Genomic DNA, 21,217 nt, shown 5'->3' on the forward strand with positions numbered 1-21,217 from the left:
CCATCTGTATTTTAACCAAAACCAAGTCACCTTGAAATGCTAATCAACCAAAACTAATCTGGATTTCAAATAAGTTTCTGGAAATGAAGAGCAGCCTTCCTTCAGAAGCTACAATGAGGCTCTTGTGGATGGTTCTCCTTGGGCTCATGCTTGAAAGGATAAGTCTTTGCTCCTTCAGGGACAGATTCACTGAGTAGTGGATTTGAATTAATTAGAGGACTTTTTTCTAATAAGAATAATGCTGTGTGTCTGGCCAATGTGGCTCAGTGGTTGAGCATCAACCCATGAACCAGGAGGTCACCGTTCAATTGCTGGTCAGGGCACATGCCCAGGTTGCAGGCTCAATCCCCAGTGTGGGGTGTGCAGGAGGCAGCCGATCAATTATTCTCTCTTATCATTGATGTTTCTATGTCTCTCTCCCTCTCCCTTTCTGAAATCAATAAACAAATATTTTTAAAAAGACTAATGCTCTGAGTTCAACATGGTAGAACTGAGCATCTATTCTGCAGAAGCTTTGTGTGTATGGCAGTCACCCTTTTCCCTTCGTTTGTCCCTCCTCTCTCCACTCCCCACCTTCACCTCTTCTTTTTTTCTGTTTTTCAAAAACGAAAAGGTTAGCACACAGAGTGGCTATTCTTTGAATTTGATGTTATCTGACTGCCCTCCCTTCTTTGTGCCTGTGTTACATTTGCATCCTCTTTTTCTTTCTTCATTTCCTTTAAGCAAATTATCTTGCTTTCCCCTCTGTTTATCTTTGCAGATGCTCATGCATCTCATTTTTTAATTCTGCTGGATCTGTCTTCCAGTCTTTGTAGCACGTGGTCTCCAGCCCTTTCCTGGAACGGCCGCAGGCCTGGCGGTCAGTGCCCTCGGCCAGCACCCTTGTTCGGGCCGCTCTGTGTTGAGATGACTTCCCTCACAAGGCTGCCCTCTCTAGGGGGTGGCGGGGGGGGGGGGGGGGTGAGGGCATGCTGTTGGGGGCTTCAGAGCCCTCCCATCCAGCTGCCAGTGGCCCTTTCTGGCCAAGCATGCTTGGAGAAGCCCTTCCAGTACGGCCGGCCGGTCCCTGCAGGGGCCTGGAGACCTGCCGGCCATCTTCCTGGTAACAGCCAGGAGGTGAAACTAGATGTAACTCAGGTGCTGCTGCGAGGGATGCAGCCCTACAGGCAGCTTAAATCTCTTGTCTCAAGAGATGGGTCTGCCTCCGCTGATGGTCACACACTAATTCACTTGCAACTGTTGCCACACTAGGTGGCAAGCAAGGAGCCCACCCTACATTGAACCAGAACCCAACATACATGCATTCTAGGGAGAGAAAACCTGTCTTCTTCTGTGGACTTCGGCAGAGGAGAGGGAAAAGGAACAGGAAGCAGAAAGCTGAGATCTGAGCGCTCTACCAGCAGCTGCCTCCGCATCCTCTCAGGATTGTTTTATCCCAAGCACAGGCTTTCTTATGGTTCTGCCATAGCAAAGATTTAGTTTGAGATCATAGTGCACATAATTTTCATTGTTCCAACAAGGCAGGGAATAAAGACGATTGTTTGCCGTTTGTATGGTTTCCTTCATTTGATAAAAAGAATAATGCTCTAACTACGAGAGGCCAGAAGGCTTGGGCAGCGCTCGCTGTAGAGATGAGCAGTGGACGCGGAAGTGCTGGAGTGCGTTCTCCAGTGGGGCTGGGACAGTCAGCGGGACGCTGTTCCCGGCAGCTGGTCCAGTGCTGGCCGCAGTGGCTGTTCTCGGCATTGCCGGGAGCCGTGCCTGGGACAGAAAACCACCAGGAGTCTTGGCCGTATCCAGCTGCCTTCCTTTCCACGTTCTCGTAAAACCAACTGCTTCCACGTTGGCCACTGTTGTCAAACTCGGAGTTACCCAGCATCCCTCAGGCTCCCCAGATTCCCTTGGTTAGAGTGTTAAGTGGTCAGGGTTAGAATCCTATGGGAGGCGGAGTGGCTCTGAAATTCATTTGTGTTTGGTTGTAGGACCTGGTTGGTTTCCATCCATAGCTTTAGGAATCTGAGTTAAGCCATCAGATGTCCGTTGTGACAGTCCAGACACCCCTGTTAGTTGGGCTTATTAGTTAAAAATGCATACGTATATTCTCTCTTTCTACAGACAGACACAGGATGCTCAGGTCGAACAGTTTCCCTGCAGAGAGAAAAAAACCTAATTTCTTGTGAGTTCATGACATCTTAACACAATGACAGTGGCAGGAAGAAATGGCTGGTTGGCACATAGCTAATCCCCTTGAAAAGAATTTTTCTGAGAAACAGTAACTCCAAAATGCAGTTGTGTCTGAGCCTAAAAATACAGACTGAGGCGTCTTTAAATGGTCCTCCATTAGACTTGAGACCATCTGCTTGTTTGCAGCCAGAGTATAAATTTTCCACTGTTGTGAGCGCCGTGACGATGGCACTGCTCCAGGGAGGGAGGCGGCCCAAGTGGGAGCCTGAGGGAGCTCCGCCAGCCTGCTCTGCGCGGCCCTTCGGTTCCTTTCCACGGATTCGATTAGAGAACAAAGAGCCAAAGAAAAAATGGGGTGTCTTTTCAAAACCGAGCGCCGCTCCCTCTCATCCCCTCCTGGGCTTGCAAGGGATGAAGTCTCCCTCCACCTGCCTCTGTGGCTCCGTGGGCTGTAAGACCGCTGTCAGCCTCAGGACCGCCTGCTTTTGAAGGGTTGTAAATAAAACGGAGGCCAGTCTCTCCCACAGGAAAATCACCGGACAAAAAGGTGGTATCATAGATACAGCCCATGGTGGTGCCTCCCTCTGATCCTTAGGGTAGTCAGTTCGGAGTTAACATTGTAGTCAGACTGTATCTACCCTCTCCAGTTTTCCTCATCGCTATGTTTAAGCGTAATAGCGAATCAAAGCACTGATTGCCCAAGGGCCCTTAACCAACAGCCCGAGTTCCAGCCTGAACTCTGGCTCAGAGCAGCCATGGCAGCTCAGGCAGGTCTCAGACCCTCTGCTTTGTCCTCATCACTGGACTGAGGCCCCGGCCCAGGCGATCCCTCAGGTGCCTGGTTCTCCAGGGCAGCCCTTCTCAGGGAGACTGGGTGCACCCTGCAGGGTAGGCGGACCTCTGGCTCCTCCCGGAGGGGCTCACAGGGCAGTCACGTGATTGGCTGCCCCCCCCCTTCGCACCCCCCCCCCAACAATGCGTGTTCCCGTGGCCAGGAGTGAGGGATGTCGTAAATGGAAGTCCATGTCACATCATCTCTTTGCTGTAGCGTTGTGAATTAATTTGAACTTTCTAACGACCCAGCTCTGTGGGTAACCAGGGGTGTAAGGAAGTGGTTTGCCTTGGGGGAGACTTCTGGCACCCCTGTCTCTAGAGGGCCTTCTGCAGATCTGGGCCGTCCGGAGTTGGCTGTCCCATGATCCGTCACGTCAGCCCCTCCCTGTCACTGATAATTGGTGTTCCTGCCAGTCGGACGTGTGCTAGAGACAGTTCTCCCGGTGCTAATAACTTATCAGCACAACAGTGTGGCTGTGGTTGAAAATTAGGGATGGACAGGTGGTGACGGCTCCTGTTTGGCCTCGAAGCTTTCAGTCGGGGCTCAGAGCGTAGCGTTGCAGAGGCAGCCTCTGAAAATGCGGTCCTGGTCCGTTTAACTGAGCATCCCAGGTGTGTACATGAGTTGGGGTGTGCACACATCTGCACATTATGTGCTCATGGTGTTTCCAGGGTATTTTGGGGAGCAAAGGCCCGGACTCGGCTGGACCGTGCAGCCTGCTCAGGATGCGGCCCATGCAGCTCCCAGGAGCAGCAGCTCTGCGTCATCCTGTGCCCGGCTGCAGGCCCGGGTTGGGGTGCGGAGGTGGCCCTGAGCTGTTGCCATGGCAGGTGGATTCTTCCTGCTCCCCTGAGAGCTGCGTTTCCGCACCGGGGAGGGGAAGGGGTTCGTGTTTGTCGCAGTGGCGGCCTGGGCTTGGCCTGCTTTCACGCTGATGGGCCCCCACTTCACTGTGCTGGTTTCTTTTCCCCTCCTTTCCACAGCACACTTTCAAGAATGATTAACATAATTATTTCACCGTAACTACTGTGCCACTTGAAGTAAATTAGAAGGAAATTGTTCTTCCCCTCAGGCCCAAAGAAGTAGTAATCACCTTTGGCAAAGTAGCTGATGAAAATATAGCAACAACAGAATCCCTCGCCCTGTGTCATATAATGTAACCCGCACGGGAGTGACATCCCATCACTTGACCACAGTCTGTGGATGAGCAGCAAGTCCCAGCTTCCACTCTCGCTCAGGCAGAGGGACTGTCCGAGCCATGGGTACCAGGGCACGGGGATCGTTTGGGGGCTGGGGGCCTTCAGTCAGTGTTGATTAAGTTGAAAGGTTCTGTGATAAGTCAGTTGTTTGGAGTGCAGCACAGGGTGGTCTGCAGTTACGTTCATAGGTGAGCTGGCAAGTCCTACATGGAACGGAGTCGGCTCCTCTAAAACATCGCTGAGGGTTCACCTCGGGTTCAGAAAAGGAGTGTGCAGTACAGGAACATGCTCCTTCAATCTCAGGGCGCGGGGCACCCCTGTCCAGCAGCTCCAACCACCCCGCTCCCTCCCCGTGCAGTGATGGCCACGTCTGCTTCTCCCTCTCCCCACAGCTGGAGCAGCCCCGCCCTCCTGCTGCTCAAGCAGCTCTCGGTGGCGCCCAGCCCAGCCCCGTGCGCCCAGGTGGCCCTCCTTCTCCCCAGGTCAGGACCAGTCGAGGCTCTTCTCCCTCGGTACTGACGGAGAGGGAGGAGTCAGGCACAGGTGTGGAGGAAGGCTAACTGTCACGGGCTCTTGCCTGACATCTGACAGCTGCTGAGTGTGCTGTGTTTCTCTGGAACATTGAAAATCTCTTGTGACCCCCGCGACTTCTCTGCAGTGCTGCGGGGTGCCTCTGTGCACACTTTGAGAACCATGGCTCAGGGTCCCCCCTGCGCTGAGCACTCACTGTTGGCAAGGTCCAGTGTGCAGGGTGGGCAGCGAGCGGAGGAAGAGCTTGGCCAACAGCAGACGGCACCACTCCGCAGACCCCCTGGGGGTGGACAGGGGAGGCGTGTGGAATCCTGGGTGGGTGTGGAAGGAGGCGGTTTGCCTTGGAGTTGCCTGGAGCAGAACTAAGCCCTCAGGAGATGGCGGCTGAGTCTTGGTGATGGTTTGTGGGAGGGCATTGGCTTCCCACTTGAAATGACAGTTATCTCACCACCATCAACGAGGCCAGCAGGGGGTGTTCGAGACGGTGCCCCCAAACCGGCTGGTGCATCTGCTTCCATGGGCACAGGGACCTCCCTCTCAGAGCCCTCCTCCTCCTCAGTAAAACGGGGGTTAGGGTGCCACTTTCTCAGAGCCACTGTGCAGATTAAGATGGCATAGCAGTGCCCGAGCCCTGCACTCGCGGAGTGTAAGCACACCCAAACCTGCATCTGCCAACGATGGCCCTTGGACGCGTCTGAGCCTGTGAGGGGAAGGCTAAGAATCAGAGGGAGATGTACTCACCTTACTTATCACATCTGTTACATAATCCTGACCATTTTTCCATGCATGGGAAGGACTCCGTTCTGTACTTAGAACAAAAGAGCCATCGTGTAGCATCATCGAAAGTTCAGTTCACTCATTTTTCCAACCTGAGAACAGTCTGGGATATTTTGTAACCGTCCATTTTGCCTGAAACAAATCGGACCGTGAAACTGCTGGTCTGTGAAATGATTGAACAAATTAAAAATGTGTGTAAACAGCCAGACAGAATTAGCGAGGAGTCGAGCAGAAGCAGAACCCGTTAACAAAAGAGAGTCGTGAATTGTATTTGCGCCGTATTTTTGTGTTTGCCTTTTCCCTCCTTTCAAAAGCTTTAATGTGTCTTCATGCAGAGTGATTTAATGGCAGGACTTTAGCCTCGACGGGAACCTGAAATCTTAGAGTTTTTCTTTGTTTTTGGAAATGGAACTCCGTCCTCCTTTGGACCATGAATGACTACAGATGCTGGGAAGTGGGCGTTTGCCACTGCTGGTTCCTGGTATTTCGCCCTGGCAGTTCCTCTGTAAATGCTGCAGCATTTACTTGGGGGGAAAATACTATGGAAACTAAAAATAAATAAATAAGTAAATAGAATAAAAATGTGCGGGACCAAGATGGTAGATGCTTTTAGGACAAAACAGAATCTCTCAATATTGTTTTTAAAAACCTCGTACTGTAAGTACTGGACTAGACATTGACATATATATGGATGTACTTCGGTTCTAAAAAACAGACAGAGGCAGGCTGGAAACCATCCTGAAAGATGATGAAGGGAAAGAAAAGTTCTTTGCAAAATCTGCAGGCCTGCCTTGCAGGTAACAGCATCCCTGCTCCTCACCCAGCCATGCTGGCTCCCTATACAGAACCTGGAGCTGGAGCTGGTCTCCTACAGACATCAGGTTTCACAGACAGGACAGGAGAGAGCACAGAGGCTCAGACTTGCCCAGCCCCCAGCCAGCCCGTTCCCTCGGGCAGCATCACCAGCTGGTGTGTCCATGTGTCCAGTTCTGCCTGCTGTCTCTGGGCACGGCTCCGTGGGAACGCGAGTCCACACATCCCTAACACTTATTACATCGGCTAGGACTTCCTAGCTCACATACTCCATTTACTCCTGCCTCTTCCAAATCCCATATTTTTAAACAATGGAAAATATAAGAAAAGCATAAATCCATTTAAAATGTTGGAGAATAAGAAAGTGTACCATCCGCTAACTTAAAAAAGGTGGAGAAATTTCTGTAAAGTGGGAACAGGAAAAAGTTTGACAGAACTCGAGCTGCAGTCAGTTGCTGCACCTGTAAGGGGGGCAAGACCGAGAATGAGAGAGAAGGGCCAGTGCCCCAGGCGCCTTCTCTCACCCCGGCGGCATCGTTCCGTGCGCTGGCATCGCCTCCTGGTTTGTGTCGCCAGCATGGGCAGCGAGTCCATCAGACGTGAAAACACACGCGAGCACAAGGGGTGTTTGTTTTGTCGTTGTTTTCTATAAATTCTAGCTGGTGTTCTTGCTAGCCAGGAAGGCCCAGCCTTGACGTTTTGGAGGGGATTAAACATTCCTGCGCAGGATGGAAAAAATCCAAGAAGGGAGCCAGGAGAACACACGTGCTGGGAAGGCCTCGGTCAGGAGGCGAGAGGGGAAGAATGCGACACAAGGGAGAAAGAAAATTCGGAGCTACTGGTGCCGTGTGTATGACCAGAAGGCTTCCCGTTGAGGGTAAATCTGGACTCGCCAGGGGGAGCTGGACAAGCAGAAACATTCCCAGGTCACAGGAAGCCTGCTCCTGCCCACAGGGGCCACGGCGTCCTCGCCGCCAGGCAGGGAGGATGGTGCCGCTTTGGCACCTGTTTCTAAGATGTGAGAGCAAATCTGCCAACACTTCCAACCCTCCCAATCCCCCTGAACCTCCCCTGGCTCAGGAAAATGAAGTGTGATGGAAACAACAGTTATAAAACCCTGTGAGTGCCCACACCTTTGCCTCCCCCGGAGTGTTCTTGCTCAACTAGCTCGGTCCCCAGGCCTGTGTATGGACAGAATAATTTGGGGTTGGTGGGGGTGGAGATGGCCTCACACTGGAAAAGGCAGGTGAGGGAGAGAGCTGGAAGGGGAGGAGGGAGCAAGGGCTGAGCCGGCCACGGAGGCTCCGCTCACAGGAGGGAACTCAGGTTGCTTCTCTGCTGAGGTCAGAGCACGGGAGGGAGACCTGGTGTTGTCTGTGTTGGGGGTGGAGGCTCTATAACCAAAAGGAAAGGGAGCCAGTAGCTGCATGGAGTGTCAGGGAGCACGCTGTGGGGTCCAAGGGAGGCTTCGGATGTTGTTGTGTAACAACCAGTACAAAGTACCACGATACACGAGGAGAACGAACTTGTCAGAAGTGATCAAGAGACCCTTAAGTTATACTTCACGGGAGAAAACCACAGGCCTGGACAGAACCTTCAGACCGAGCACTGGAAACAGCAGATCTGACACATTTAGTTGAGAAGGTGCCCAGTCACTTACAGGAGAACCTAAGAATGACGAGATTCAGAAACTTTCAGAGCCTGGGATATTTCTGGGTTGCTCCCATATAAAGAAAAGTTATTAAAGTGGACTTGAAGGGCAGTGTGACAATCAGTCCCTAAACAGGCCTGCCCAGGTTTGGGGAACCGCCCGTGACATCATGAAGGGACTGGGTAGGCCTTTCTAGTTCCCCACCCAGGCATTTCCAGAATGTTGGCTTTTCACGGTGGTCACAAGTCTCTATATTAGGGAGAAAATCCTTGCCCAAAGCCCTAGCAGGTTTCCCTCAAGCCCCACTGGCCAGGATTTAGTTATTAGCTCATGCCCAGCTATTGGGGGGCCTGACAAAGTACCTGGCATTTGTGACTTCTCGAGTGAACCGGGGGAGGGGGGTCCTACCCCTCCAGGAAGGAGGAAGCAGAGGAAGGCACTGAGCTGGGTGGTGGGAAGGCACTGAGCGGCAACAGAAGGGAATGCATCTTGTTCTGATAGGTTAGTGTTTGCAGTGAGCTCCGAGGGTCAGAAAAGTGCACCCCCAATGGGAGAGGCATGACATGAAGACGCAAAGAAAAGATGGAAAGGAGGTGGACTGCGCTGGATGAAGACTTCAGTGATGAAGGTCAGAAGGAGAAGTTAGCCCAGCAGGCTTGGCTCAGTGGTTGAGCATCAACCTATGACCCAGGAGGTCACGGTTTGATAACTGGTCAGGGCACATGCTTGGGTTGGGGCTTGACCCCAGTAGGGGGTGTGCAGAAGGCAGCTGATGGATGTGCCTCTCACATCCACCATGTTTCTATCTGTACCCCTCTCCCTTCCTCTCTCTCTCAAATCTATAAAAACATGAAAAATATATTTTTTAATAAAAAATGTAAAAAGGGAGAAGTTAACATTGAATCAAAATAAACTGAAGGTTTCACATTTCATTGGTTTTTAAAAATCAATCACAAAAAAGAAGAGGCAAAAGAAATCTGACCAAATGAAGTCCGTGTGAGAAAGGCAGGTCTGTCTCCTTGGCTGCAAGTTCAGACGAGCTGGAAGCGAGGCTGCCAAGAAGCTTATGTAACCAGAGGCCTCTGCAGGGAGCACAGTTCAGAACATAGGGGCGCGACCCTGGGCCTCCAGGGGCTCAGCCGTGGCCACCTCTACCCCAATCCCTTTCCCTGGGTTTTTCCGCCACCTGCATTCTTTGGCGTCACACTGTCACTGCTCAGAAAGCCCTTTTCGGTGATGGTGATGGCTTTCAGTCAATGCTTCCCCCCTTCCTCAGCCTTTCCCCTCCCCAGCCCCCTGGCTCCCATCCCCCTGGCCCCCAGCTCCCTAACCCCAGCCCAATGGCCCCCAGCCCCCTGGTCCCAAGTAGAATCACTCACTGCTGCCTTCTTTCCCCACTGAGCTCCTGCCTAGCCCTTACCAGCCCCTCAGCCCTGCGCCTCTGGCTGCTGGACCCAAGCCCTACTTCGAGGGGCTCTGAGGACGGCTGGTGCCTGGCAGGAGTGGGGGATATTCATGGCTGCTCTTGGTATAGCGTATTGATAAGTGAGGGCTCCAGCCGCTTCTGGGCACACCGAGTGGTGTCTCCACCTCCAAGGTGGCCTGTCCCTGGGTCTTTTCAGTGCAGATTGGCTTTGAGCAGGTCTGGGGCGGGGCTCCCAGGAGAAGCTGGGATTTCCCCAGAGCTCCCTGCGCAGGTCCTGAGACAGGGGAGTCAGTAGAGGTGAGTTCAGGGTCTCATCCAGGGGTGTCAGCCTGGTGGCCAGAGGCCCTTGTCTCCCGCACCCCTCAGGGCCTGCTGCAAGCTCTGCACAGCAGGCAGCATAGTCGGCCAGTTGTCGATCACCCAGGCCCCAGGCGGGCTCAGTGGGGACTTCCTTCCCTGAGGGGAAGAACAACCCCTGGAGGGCAGGAATGAGAATTGGCCGAGGTCCCTTCTCCCTGCTGTCGTGCTTGGTGGTGGCATTTGCCCCCGACGCGGGCTTTGCTTGGAAATGGCTGTCCTCTGCCTGTGTGGCGGCCTCTCGGCTCTGACTCGCCGCTTGGCTCGGCTCCCTTTCCGTCCAGTATGTTTTCCGCCTGTGGACGGCCTCGGCCTCGCTCCTCCCGCCGGGACCCTGGGCTGCGGGAGTGACCTGCTTCCCTAACACGCTGAGGAAGTCTGTGCTGATGCCAGTTCCTTCCTGAAAACAAGAATGGGACCTTCCCCCCCAGTGGTTCCCGTGCCCTGTTAACTAAGCCGACATAAGTAAGAGCGTTTCTCCACGGGCTTTGCCAGGGAATTCTCTGGAATGCTTGGTTCCAAGGGCACAGTAGGCACATACCCCCATCCGGGCACAACTGCACGAGTGTTTACTTGGTGCAAGCTTGTTTGTTGGACTTGCCAACACAACTCATGGAGATGTTGGTTTGCGTCCCCGTCCAGAGCCACTTAAATTAACTGCGTCAACTCCGGGCTTTGCTTGGTGACACAGAATGACGTCACCAAACCCTGGCCACGTGCTCCTAAAACAGCGTGCTCTGTCTCCTCATCACAGAACGGCTTGCAGGCCATTCAGGGCAGCAGGCAACACCCATCTATTTCATGGCTCTCACCTGTTAGCACGCAGCTCGCCTCTCCTGCTCTCCGTTCTCCTGGCTGCACACAAGAAAACAGAAGTCACGGTAGAGGAAGAACTAAATATTTGAAGGCATGTTTAACTCAACACCGATGACCAGGTCCAGCTCCTGTTTCTGGTAGTGAAGCAAGAAGGTAGGGTTCGGGCACTCAGCAATCATGCCTTTGGGTTGGAAACCGCACGGCCGCCGCGGGCCTGCGCTGGCCAACAGCTTACCCTAAAGGGCCACTGTCATCTCTTTCCCACAGGTTGCACTGCAGAGAACACTGGTCGCAGGGGCTAGGCACCATCTTTCTAGAGCTTTCCAGGTGCTGAAAAGTGTGTGATGGGAGCAGAGGAGGAAGCCCTTGCTGCTCTCAACGTGTAGAGACTTGGGAGCAGGGACTAGAACCAGCGGAGCCGGAGTGAGGAGGGCGCTGGGCAGGCTCCCTCTCCACTGTGAGGTCCGGAGCCTTATCAAGTGCATTCCGTCGGCTCCTCCTGCTTGGCGCACGCTGCCGATGTGTTACGTGGCTAGGACGACAGCACTGTAGTCCTAGCTTCTATTCTCTTCCTGAATTCACTATTTTTTAAATAACACAGCTGGATTTAATAATACTGTCCTCACCTAAAGAACCCAAATCTAGCCCTAACTGGTTTGGCTCAGTGGATAGAGCGCTGAAGAGAGACATGTCTTCCTCCCGGGCGAGGCTGTGCCCTTTTCCTCCGAGGAGAGTTAACATCCAGTTTTGGATTGCAAGGAAAAGGGGCAGACGTGTCCCCTGGGTGTGGGTGAACTCTCTTTGGGGTTTCGAGCCCAGCTCTGGCGGACCACAGGACTCAGGGGACCCCTGTGGGGGCAGGCTGTGCTCACTCAGGGAGCTCTGGTGCCTGCCACCAAACAGGCAGATTAGAGATGAAGGCTGACCAGATGGCCATCTCGGCCTTGGCTGGTCACCACCCTTTCTGGGCTCATCTCCCACGGGACCCTGCTGGCCCTGACCTCAGCCCATGGGCCGTGAGAGCAGAGTGCTGCCCCCTCCCCTTCCTGAGCTTTCAGACAGGAAGGGCGTGATGGCCTCAGGGCCCGGCACACCCTTCCTCCTGGGCCTTTGCCAACATGCAGATCAAGAGTGGCCACTCCTGAGCGAGAGATGCTGAGAAAGTCCTGTCCAGGGGGTGCCCCCTGCAGCCCAGAGGCGGCTGGTCATCTGGGTGATCTGGGTGGCTGGGTCAGTGTCCTGGTAACATCACTGGATGTGTCCATTCACGGGCTGGTGGTGACCGATCAGACTGCCCCCCTCCCTCTCTTCTGATAAACAGCCCAGCACCACATCTTAGGGAGCCTGGACAGAGGAGTTTCTCCTGCATCCACTGCGAGGTGACCCCTCCCCTGCAGAGCTGGTCACTCCAGTGAGAGGCGCCTTGAAGAGTGAAAGAAACTGGTCATTTTCTCTCCGATTTGTGACCAGCTGATCATGTGCTATTTTCACATGATTATTTGCATGTTTATGTGAAATGCTTCCCCTTTTCTCACCCGGAATTGGTGTCACCTTCGTAAGTCTTTTCGTCCTGCCCTCGGGGGACATCCCCTCTGTGTGTTCCTCCCCCTGGCCTTTGTCACCCTCTTAGTTATGTGGTCATGATGAGCATGGCTGATATCCCTACCAAAAGTGTCTGTCACCGTATTTACATTATTTTACTTCCTTGCAATTAGTCATAGCTTGCTTTTGATCTTGGGGACACTGATTCTTTTTCTTTCCCATTGCAATTCCGTTTTGCAGACTCTGTCTGCGTTCTGACCTGATCCTCCACGGTGGGGGCCACACGGACCCGGGCCCCTGAGTGCGAGCACCTTTCTCCCAGGCCTGGCCTCGGGTCCCCGGGCACCCGGAGCCCACCGTTCCTGTTCTCCGAATTCACACCTGTGTGCTTCCAAAATGCGTCCACTCAGTTCAGCTGCGTTAAGTAACATCTGTTACCAGTTTTCTCACGTCTAATGAAGGAGACATCCTTCTGGAACGTTTCTCGTTCCTGGTTAATATATTAGCATTTGCTCCCCTTTACGTGTTTAGTCCATTGCACGCGGTCGTCAGGGTCAGGGTTCCTGCTCTTCACGTTTTTCTCGCTGGAGATGTCCCCACACCAGTCCCCCATCGCTACCTCTTCTCCGGGTTTCAGCAGTTCTCCCATCTGTGATTTTTCCAACTAACTTTCCACTGTATTTTCCACATTTTCTTGTTTTTGTGCCCTTTAGAAGCCTTTTTTTAAGGGGGAAAATGATTTCTTTTTTAAAAAAGTATATTTTTATTGATTTCTGAGAGGAAGGGAGAGGGAGAGAGAAACGTCAATGATGAGAGAGGATCAGTGATTGGCTGCCTTCTGTATGCCCCCTACTGGGGATTGAACCCGAAACCCAGGCATGTGCCCGTGACTGGAATCGAACCCAGGATCTTTCAGTCCGCAGGCCCATGCTCTATCCACTGAGCCAAACCAGCTAGGGCAAAAATGATTTCTAAAATTAACTCCTAAACTTTCTGGAGTTTTAAAATCTTGCTGAAATTTGTGCTTTCATGTCAGGTTAGGGGTTAGTGTGGTGTGTTCTAGCCCCAGACTCGCTTGACTTAGAGATATAGGAGAAACACAAAAACCTGAGCTGGGTGGGACAAGACAAAAATTGAAGCCTCACCAAGAATCCAGAGAGTCCCGGCAAACCCTTACAGGATGGCAGTGTGGCCCCGCTGAGTGTGAATTGGAGTCTCGCAGCACAGGTGGCCCGGGGATAGCTGGGTGCAGTGATGACAGTACAAACCCAGAACAGCACCTGGATGCACCTCAGGCGAGGTTGGCCGCTCAGGTGCTGGAGACTGGCAGCCTGGACTCAAACCTTGTGTGAGCTGTGTGACCTCGGGCAGGTTCTCAGCCTCTCTGTGCCTCACATCTCTAGCCTTTAAAGTGATAATGGCACGTCTCTCCCAGGACGAATATGAGCAGAGGATCTGATGTGTGTGTCATTTAGAATAGTGCCTGGCATGTAATGTGATCCAGCTTTTGGCCACTGTGAATGTAAGTAACAGGAAGATAATGAGAATAATCGACATTAAAAGTTACGTCAACAGAGCAGGAGGAAAACGTTGTGATGTACGAGGACAATTAGAAATGCAGGACATGGCAAGCTGGGAGGAACGTAGCAAGATTCCCACGAAGCGGGCACAGAGGAACCCGTGTGGAGCCCGGGGCTGGCGCTCTGGACACACCTACGGAGTCTCACAGCCTGTGGGCACCATCGATGGCCCGCGTCCTTCCCCTGCTGAAACCTGGGGCTGCCCGGGAAGGGCTGCCACGTCTGCTGCTTAGTGATCTCACATGTATTTTGGGTAGATGGAAAGGACCGCATGTAGGGTGCCATGGCTTCGAGAAAATGCCAGCGCCCACGGATGGGTTTAAAAGGACAGGTGAGGAGCAGCTCTTGTGGAGGCTGTTGGCACCTCGCCACGTTTCCCAGGCCCAGCGAGGCGGCTCCCTCTCTCGTCAGCTTTGCGTTGTCTTTTTCCGTTCGCCTTCGGGGTTCAGCGTGTCCAGCCCCCCGTGGAACCTCGTGGCCTGTAGCTTTGGCAGGTAGTCATAATTAACAGCTCAGCTTGAACAGCCGCTGTAGCCAATCAATCGCCCCGGCTCCCTGCCCCAGAGGCACTAGAAGTGGTCGGAAAGCAAACCTCGGGCTTCCACGGGCCCCTCTCTCCTTAGAGAGCAGTTTGCATTCCCAAAGGCACCTGGGAAGGTTCACGTCTGCTTTTGAAAAGTTTGCTCTGAAACCCAGACATGCAGAGCACGCAGGGCTCCAACGCTTCCTTAAAAAGTCGACATGAAATGTTTTCTTAGAAGCTGAGCTGACGCTGTCCTCCCCAGGGCCAGTTGGTGCAGGCCATGACCTCGTGCAGGTGCTGGGCTCGTGAGCACGGGCATCGCACCCGCTGCACGAGCCGCCCGCCCCCGTCTTGCAGCTGGGTCTCGATCTTCTTGGGGGAGCCATCGTTTCCAGCTGGGACCGAGCTGATACTTTGACCACCTTCCTGATGGTCCCTGAGTTTCCTCCTTTCTCCTCCTCCCTCCAGCTGTAACTGCAGGCACCCTCACCCTCGCCAGAGCCACCCCTGAGGCCCTGAGGCCCCACTGAGTGAGTCTTTGGGGCTGGGGCCAGGCCTGCGTTGTTGCCAGGGCAGGTAACTGTCGGGAACTCTGAAACCCTGGAACTAATGACATAAAATGCACGCTCCGGGCGTCTCTATGACCCCATACGTGTGGCAGACAAATCTGCGGTCCAGAGAGCGACACGGACTCGGAGAACATGGCTGTGTCCCACTTACTTACCCACTGAAAGGAGCCGGACCTGCCCATCCTACCATGATCAGGTCACCGCCCAGCCATAACCTCTCCGGTGCTGCGATAGGCCCGACGCTTGGTGGTCCCGCCTCCGCAAGTATTTATAGGGCACCCCACCCCACCCCCTTGTCAGAGCTGCCTAGGCGCCTGCTCTCGGAGGGAGGTGTCACACTAGGTGGGACAGAGCATTTAAAGCAGGAAAAAGTAAAACAGTGCCCTGGCTGCTTTAGCTCAGTGGATAGAGCGGCGGCCCGTGGACTGACGGGCACTTACCTCAGCGGCAGGCTTGGTACCCTGCATGTGCGGGAGGCAATCAGTCGATCTCTCTCTCTCTCTCTCTCTCTCTCTCTCTCTCTCTCTCCCCTTCCATTCTCTCTAAAAAAAAAAGGGGGGGGGAGGGCGGGATATCCTTAGGTGAGGATTAACAACAAAAAATCCTAGACAGTATGGGTGGCGTGCAGGGATTAAAATAGAGGGGGTGACAGGTGACGCCACTACAGAGAAAATTAGGGAACTTCCAGCCCAGAGCCTGTGGAAGCCTGTGCTGCGGCACGCTCTGGGCCTGAATTAACACGTGGTTTAAGCTGCTGTTGGACAAGCGTGGGGGAGTCTGGGAGGCGGTTCAGTTAACGGAGGCAACAGCTCTGGGGGGGGGGGGGGGGGCCTGGGGTGTGCCTGGCAGCTGTTGTCCACGGGACCCAGGGGCAGTCTGGGCACAGAGCACCCACGGTGACCTGAGGTATTGGTCTGAGTAGCCAGGTGGGAGTGGCCCCTGAGATGGGGACGCAGGGGTGGGGAGGTGGGCTTCAGAGCAGCAGCACGTTTGGTTGTCAGCAAGTCCTTACATTTTGTCACACATTAAAATGAACCAGACCACCCCTGCAGCGGGAGAGGCGGTGACTGTCCCTCCCAGGACAGCCCGAGGGACTGCTCTGCCCGCCTGCCCTCCACTGCTGCTCCGCGGGCATCGCCAGCCCGGGCAGAGCTGGCGTTTGTAGCGTTCTGTTAGGATATGTCAGAATACTGCCGTTTGAGGCAAACCTGCCCCTAGATCTAACCAACAAAAGGTCTTTGTCAGAACATGGTACTTCTGGGGGCCTGTTCTTTACTTCCTCTTTTCACCTGCGCTGCCGGGCCCTCGCCTAATTCTGCCCCAACTCTTCTGCATGACCTCAGACACGATGCTGAGCCTGGTCAGGGACGCAGCCAGGAGGCCTTGCTCGTGCCTGTCCGGTGCATGGGCACGGTCGTGCGGGAGGGGGGCCCCCATCAGCTCCCATCTGCCCGGCCTCCTCCTCTGGGCAGAGCTGGAGAAGAGGCCACCTTTCAGGCCGGGCTCATCCACCTACGGGATAGAGTCGCCGGGAGGAGCTGGCAGAAACGCTGGTGTCCAGGCCACACCCCAGCCCCCTTAAATCCCAGTGGAGGGGGCTGGAGATGTAGGGGCTGGGGATTCACGCTCTGTCACTGTCACAGGCAGGCCTGTGCACCTGAGACTAGCAGGAGGGGTGGGGCAGGCCCGAGGCCCCAGGCATTGATGCTGAAACTGAACTGGCCAGAGAAGCCAGTTCCTGTTCGAGCTGCTGCCCCAGGACAGCCAGGCTCCTCCCCAGCCACAGAGAGAGCCAGCTGCAGTGAGGCCCGCAGTGAGCAGGGAGAGGAAGGCACAGATGGAGACCCTCTGTAGGTCGCTGTTGCTCTGGGGGAGGGGTAACGGAGTAGTTGCTAACAGATTTCAAATTGGGTAACGATGTCAACGATTGGTCGTGATCTCCTGAGTGCTGTGCATGGGTGGTTCCAGTGCTGGCTGTGGTCCGGCCAGGGAGGGTCTGCCTCAGGCCTGGGAGGGGAGGGCTGCCCAGGCCAGGGGAAGCATCCCAGGTCTCAGACCATCTCTCTCCTCCTCCTCCACAGGAACAGGTGTGTATAGTTACGCATGCGCTCAGGTTCAGCTGCGCTTTGGCCAACACTTAGTGACTAGGTTCCTATTATAATCATTACTAATAATGATGCAAAAATCAGTCTGTGCTGTTTAAAGAGTGATTTGGAACATGAGTGTTTAATGAGTCATGAGTTGGGGAGGATTTATTCTCCATCTGATGCTTTTTGTAGGAAAGAAGTGAGCACCGTTATCCTGCTTATGTTTAAGGAGGTTTTAATTTAAGAATTAAAATTGTTTTAAAAGAGACGCAGCGGTACAAGCCCCAGTCCCTCCCACAGCCTGGCGAAGGCCCCCGGGCGACATTCCCTTTGGGGCCCAGCCATGGAGAGAGGGGCTGGGGAGCTTTGGCCTAACACACAACTGATCACTGGTTGGCTTCCAAGCAGCCCTGCTCTAGGGCGGGAGGAGGGGCCGGAGTGCAGGCAGGTGCTCTGTGCAGACGGAGCCTGGCACCTGGCACCTGGCCTGAGGCCTGGGAGAGCTGCGGCCAGCGTCCTGCCTTTGCTGAGAGCAGCGCAGTTCAGTGTAGATGACCTGTGAGCTCCTGACATGCCCGTCCTCTTAGGAGCTGCCCTGCGCAGGCAGGCACTGCAGGTGAGGAGGAGCCCAGCGAAGAGGGTGTTGATTGAGTGCCTCCTCCGGGCCTAGGCAGCCCCCTGCCAGCCAACCTTGGGTCTGAGAGAAGGGGCAACTCCACAAAGTTCCCCTGAAGACCCTTTGGGCCGGTGGTGCCGGGGAGAGAACCCATCAAACGGGCCCATCCCCCAGCAGCTGCGAGGCGAGGCCCCTCCGGGAGTGCTGCCTGGTGCCCAGGGGCTCCCAGCGCAGCCACCCGAAGGGGGGGGGGGAAGGGAGGGAGCAGCTGCACCTCACAAAGAGCCTCCAAGGCGCCTTTAAATTGGAACACATGTGATCCAACCCATATTGATCTTCCTCCCCGTGTGGAACGCTGGGGAAGGGCGGCTGGAAGATTCTGGGACAAGCTAGGGAATGTTGTCTTCGATGGTTCTAGTTTAGTCAATTTAAACAACGTCTTATGGTTACCTGTCAAACCTGGAAATAGGTTTATATTCTCTCTCATGAAAAAAATGACTTTTTAAGGTCTCGAAGATCGGCCGAATGTTCCTTTTCTGGGGATCTCTCACCTCAGTATTGACAGGCCGAATGGGCTGGGTGCGGACAGGGAGTGAGTGACAGACAGGAGGCGCAGACGCGCCGTCGCTCCTGGGAGATGGGGCACGCAGCTCTGTTTCTCCGTCCGGCTTGTGAGCCATTTCCACGGTCTGCACCGTCCTGTCAGGCTGAAGCCGCGTCCACAGTGCGGCTGCGGTCCCTGGGGAGGGGGCAGGCACGTCCTGAGGACAGTGTCGCTCTCATGCCACCCTCTGCTCTCGGCCTGCGGAAACGCCCCCCTACCTGCAGACTGGTCCCCGTGACCCCGCCCGGTCCCCTTCCCAGCACAGGCCATCCACTGGACCCGGCTCCCATGTGGCCGTCCCCTCAACCCTGATGGAGGGGGTCAGCCTCCGGGAGCCCATCTCTGCACCGCCCTGTGGAGACAGAGCTGGCCCGGGAAGTGGGGCCTCCTGAGAGGGGGGCCGGGGTGAAGAGGAGGCCGAGGCTTTGTTCACAGTCTGTGGAAGGGCTTCCTCCCCCGAGAGCGAGGGAGCGGGTGCCACGGCCAGCTCCACGTGGCACACGGGCTCCAAAAGGGGCAGCGGGGTTCCCAGAGCACCAGCAGTTGGTCTCCGAGTTCTGCTTTTCCCATGAACAGTTGTTATCAAAAATCTCTGCCCGTGTTTTAAGCCAAATCCCAGAGTAGTTGGTAGTCCTGTTGGCAGCACCCCTGGGACAGAGGAGGCTGGGACCTGCGGGGCCCCTGGTGGAGCGCAGGACTTCCTCCCCAGGTAGCTCGACCCCGGGGTGCAGGCCCCTCCCTCTGAGCCTGGCTGGGCCTGGGGGGGACTGCATGGGTTGTTCCCGTGGCATTGGATGGGGTGCTGGGCGCTGTGGCTGTAGGGACGAAGGGCTGGTCAAATCCATCTGCTCTGGACCAGGGACCTGTGTACGGGAATCCCCACAGCCACCTGCAGACTCTGCCCCAGGGCAGACGTGGCACCCGCTCACAGAGGTCAAAGGCCGCGTTCGCTCGGCTCAAGAGGCAGAGGGGGGACTTGGCCTGTCCGCGCTCGGTCCCCGCACTGCCTCCTCGGATCCCGGGTCCCGGAAGCAGGTCAGGCCGGCTGCTTCTCCTTTCAGTACCTTCAAAATCCCGCGGGCTGACTCCCCGTGTCCACCCGCCCGCCTGGGCGCCATCTCGTCCGGTCAGAAACGGGCCAGGCACTTCCAGGAGGCCTCGGCGCTTCGGGGGCCACAGCGTCTCGGGTGCCTCGACGCACGGAGGAACACGCCGCCCAGGGCCTCCTGCAGAAGGTGGGGGCCCTGCCAGCACCGAGGTGCCACCCTCCGGCCAGCGTGGCTCACCCTGTGTTCTCTCAACAGCAGATGAAGCTGGTGGCCGAGAACCTGAAGGAAGAAGGCGGGAAGGAGAAAGAAGGCGGCCTGAACTAGCAGAGGGGCACCCGAGTGGCTGAGCGGCTCCAAACCCAGATCCAAGGCTCGGCCAGAGGAAGCAGCTCCCGTGGCAGCACCCACTCCTCCCAGCACAATGTCCCAGCTCAGGGCCGCGAAGAGGGCGGCTGGGACCCAGCTCCTGGCAGCTCCCCCCACCCCCCCCCCGCACCCCCCCACCTCAGGTTTCTGCCCCAGCCCCACACTCCATTCCACACACTGCACTCCGCCCGCTGCCCTGAGCCTCTCGTGTGGACCAACCACCAGCTCTCCATGGTGCCCGTCACGGAGATGGTCACCCCCACCCCCACCGCCCAGGGATCCGTGGGGCAGGGAGGCGGCCCGGGTGCGAGCCACGCTGAAGGGGGCTCTGCCCAGCCTCAGTTCAGAGCGAGGGGTGGACAAGAGGCAGGGTTTCCAATTCCCGACAACTCTACCTCTTTCCTGGTTCTATTTTGCAATATGTTAAGACACTTGATCAGCAGAAGCAATAGTATCAGCTATTAAAAGCACCTCTCTGGCTCCTACTTCCCACGCGTGGACTGCATGGCCCCCGGGGTTCTGGGAGGAGCTTGGGGCAGGTTCGTCAAGGTGAAGCCTGAGTGGGGAGCTGAGCGTGGAGCTGGGCACCTGGTGCCACTTCCAGAGCTCGGGTGGTTCTCGGGGCCCTGCTGCCCCCGGAGCCTGGCAAGGGCTGCGGGGCTGCTTCCATGCACAGGGCACCAGGCGGAGAGCCAGCCGCCACACCTGGCTCCTGGTGTGGCTGACGCCTGCGGAGGAGGGGCCTTACCCAGGGGTGCTGCACCCCCGCAGCTGTGCCATGGGGCTGGACCGCTCTCAGGCACAGTGTGGGTCACCGTGGTCTGGCCCTCCAGACACAAGGCAGCGACTGGAGTCCGCTGCTCCCCGCCTGTGGTCCAGGCACGAGGACCACCTGCAAGGGAGGGCCTGGCTTCCTTTCTCTGCCAGCTGTGCACGCTCTGCCTGTGAAACAGCCCCCCCCTTTACCCACCTCCCCCCCTCGCGCCCCCCTCCCCGCCCCGGGCGCATGTCCCTCATAGCCGGGACATTGGGCCATGGGCATTTCCACGCAGGTGCCTCGGCCACTGGGGAAGGCGGATGAGCAGGGGGAAATGAGGGCTCACCCGTCCCCTCCCTCAGGGCCAGCCCCCCGAGTCCCTCCACATCAGGATGGGGGTGGCATCAGCCCGTCAAGCATCATGTTTTTGGGAGCCAGCCCCCGTCTGCCACTCTTGGCTGCCCAGCTGGTCCTGCCAGGCCGCTGCGCTTGCCAGCATGTCTGCCTCTGCTTGGTCGGAGGCATCAAGGCCCATGTCCGCGGTCAGTGGTTGGCTGAGGCTTAAGGAATGCTTTCTAGAACATTATCGTGATTTAAACCAGCACGTGGTTCCCGCCACTACGGTCCTGAGCCAGGAGCTTCCTCGCATCCCAGCCTGGGCGCCTCAGACCCAGCTCACCGTCTCCCCCAGTCACATGAGCACAGTGGGTATGGGGCAGCGGGTTCCAGATGTGAATCCCATCGGCTGATCTTCCTGCCCATTCACATGGTGTTTCTGTCTGTCGCCCTTCCTCCCACTCTCTCTAAAAATCAGGCCTGTGCCTATTGGAGACTGGGGGTTGGGGGTGGGGTTGCCCCCCTCCAGGGTCAGCAGACCTGGACCCATCCAGCTCTGCCCCTCCTGCCTGGGCCCCAGCACTCCCAGGTGTAACCGG

General features: G+C 55.9%; 1 protein-coding gene across 5 annotated transcripts in view; it reads left to right on the forward strand.

Moving 5' to 3' along the window:
* Window positions 1-20,010, forward strand: part of ANO10 (anoctamin 10) — a 109,507-nt gene extending 89,497 nt beyond the window's left edge. For all 5 annotated transcript variants that reach the window (XM_036333140.1, XM_036333138.1, XM_036333136.1 and 2 more), the window contains exon 13: window positions 19,415-20,010. In XM_036333140.1, coding sequence (XP_036189033.1) covers window positions 19,415-19,483 — 69 coding nt within the window. In that variant the 3' untranslated portion in view covers window positions 19,484-20,010. The remainder of the gene's footprint in view (window positions 1-19,414) is intronic.
* Window positions 20,011-21,217: the final 1,207 nt, after the last annotated feature.

This window comes from Myotis myotis, unplaced genomic scaffold, assembly GCF_014108235.1.
Source record: "Myotis myotis isolate mMyoMyo1 unplaced genomic scaffold, mMyoMyo1.p scaffold_m19_p_13, whole genome shotgun sequence".
NCBI lineage: Eukaryota > Metazoa > Chordata > Mammalia > Chiroptera > Vespertilionidae > Myotis > Myotis myotis.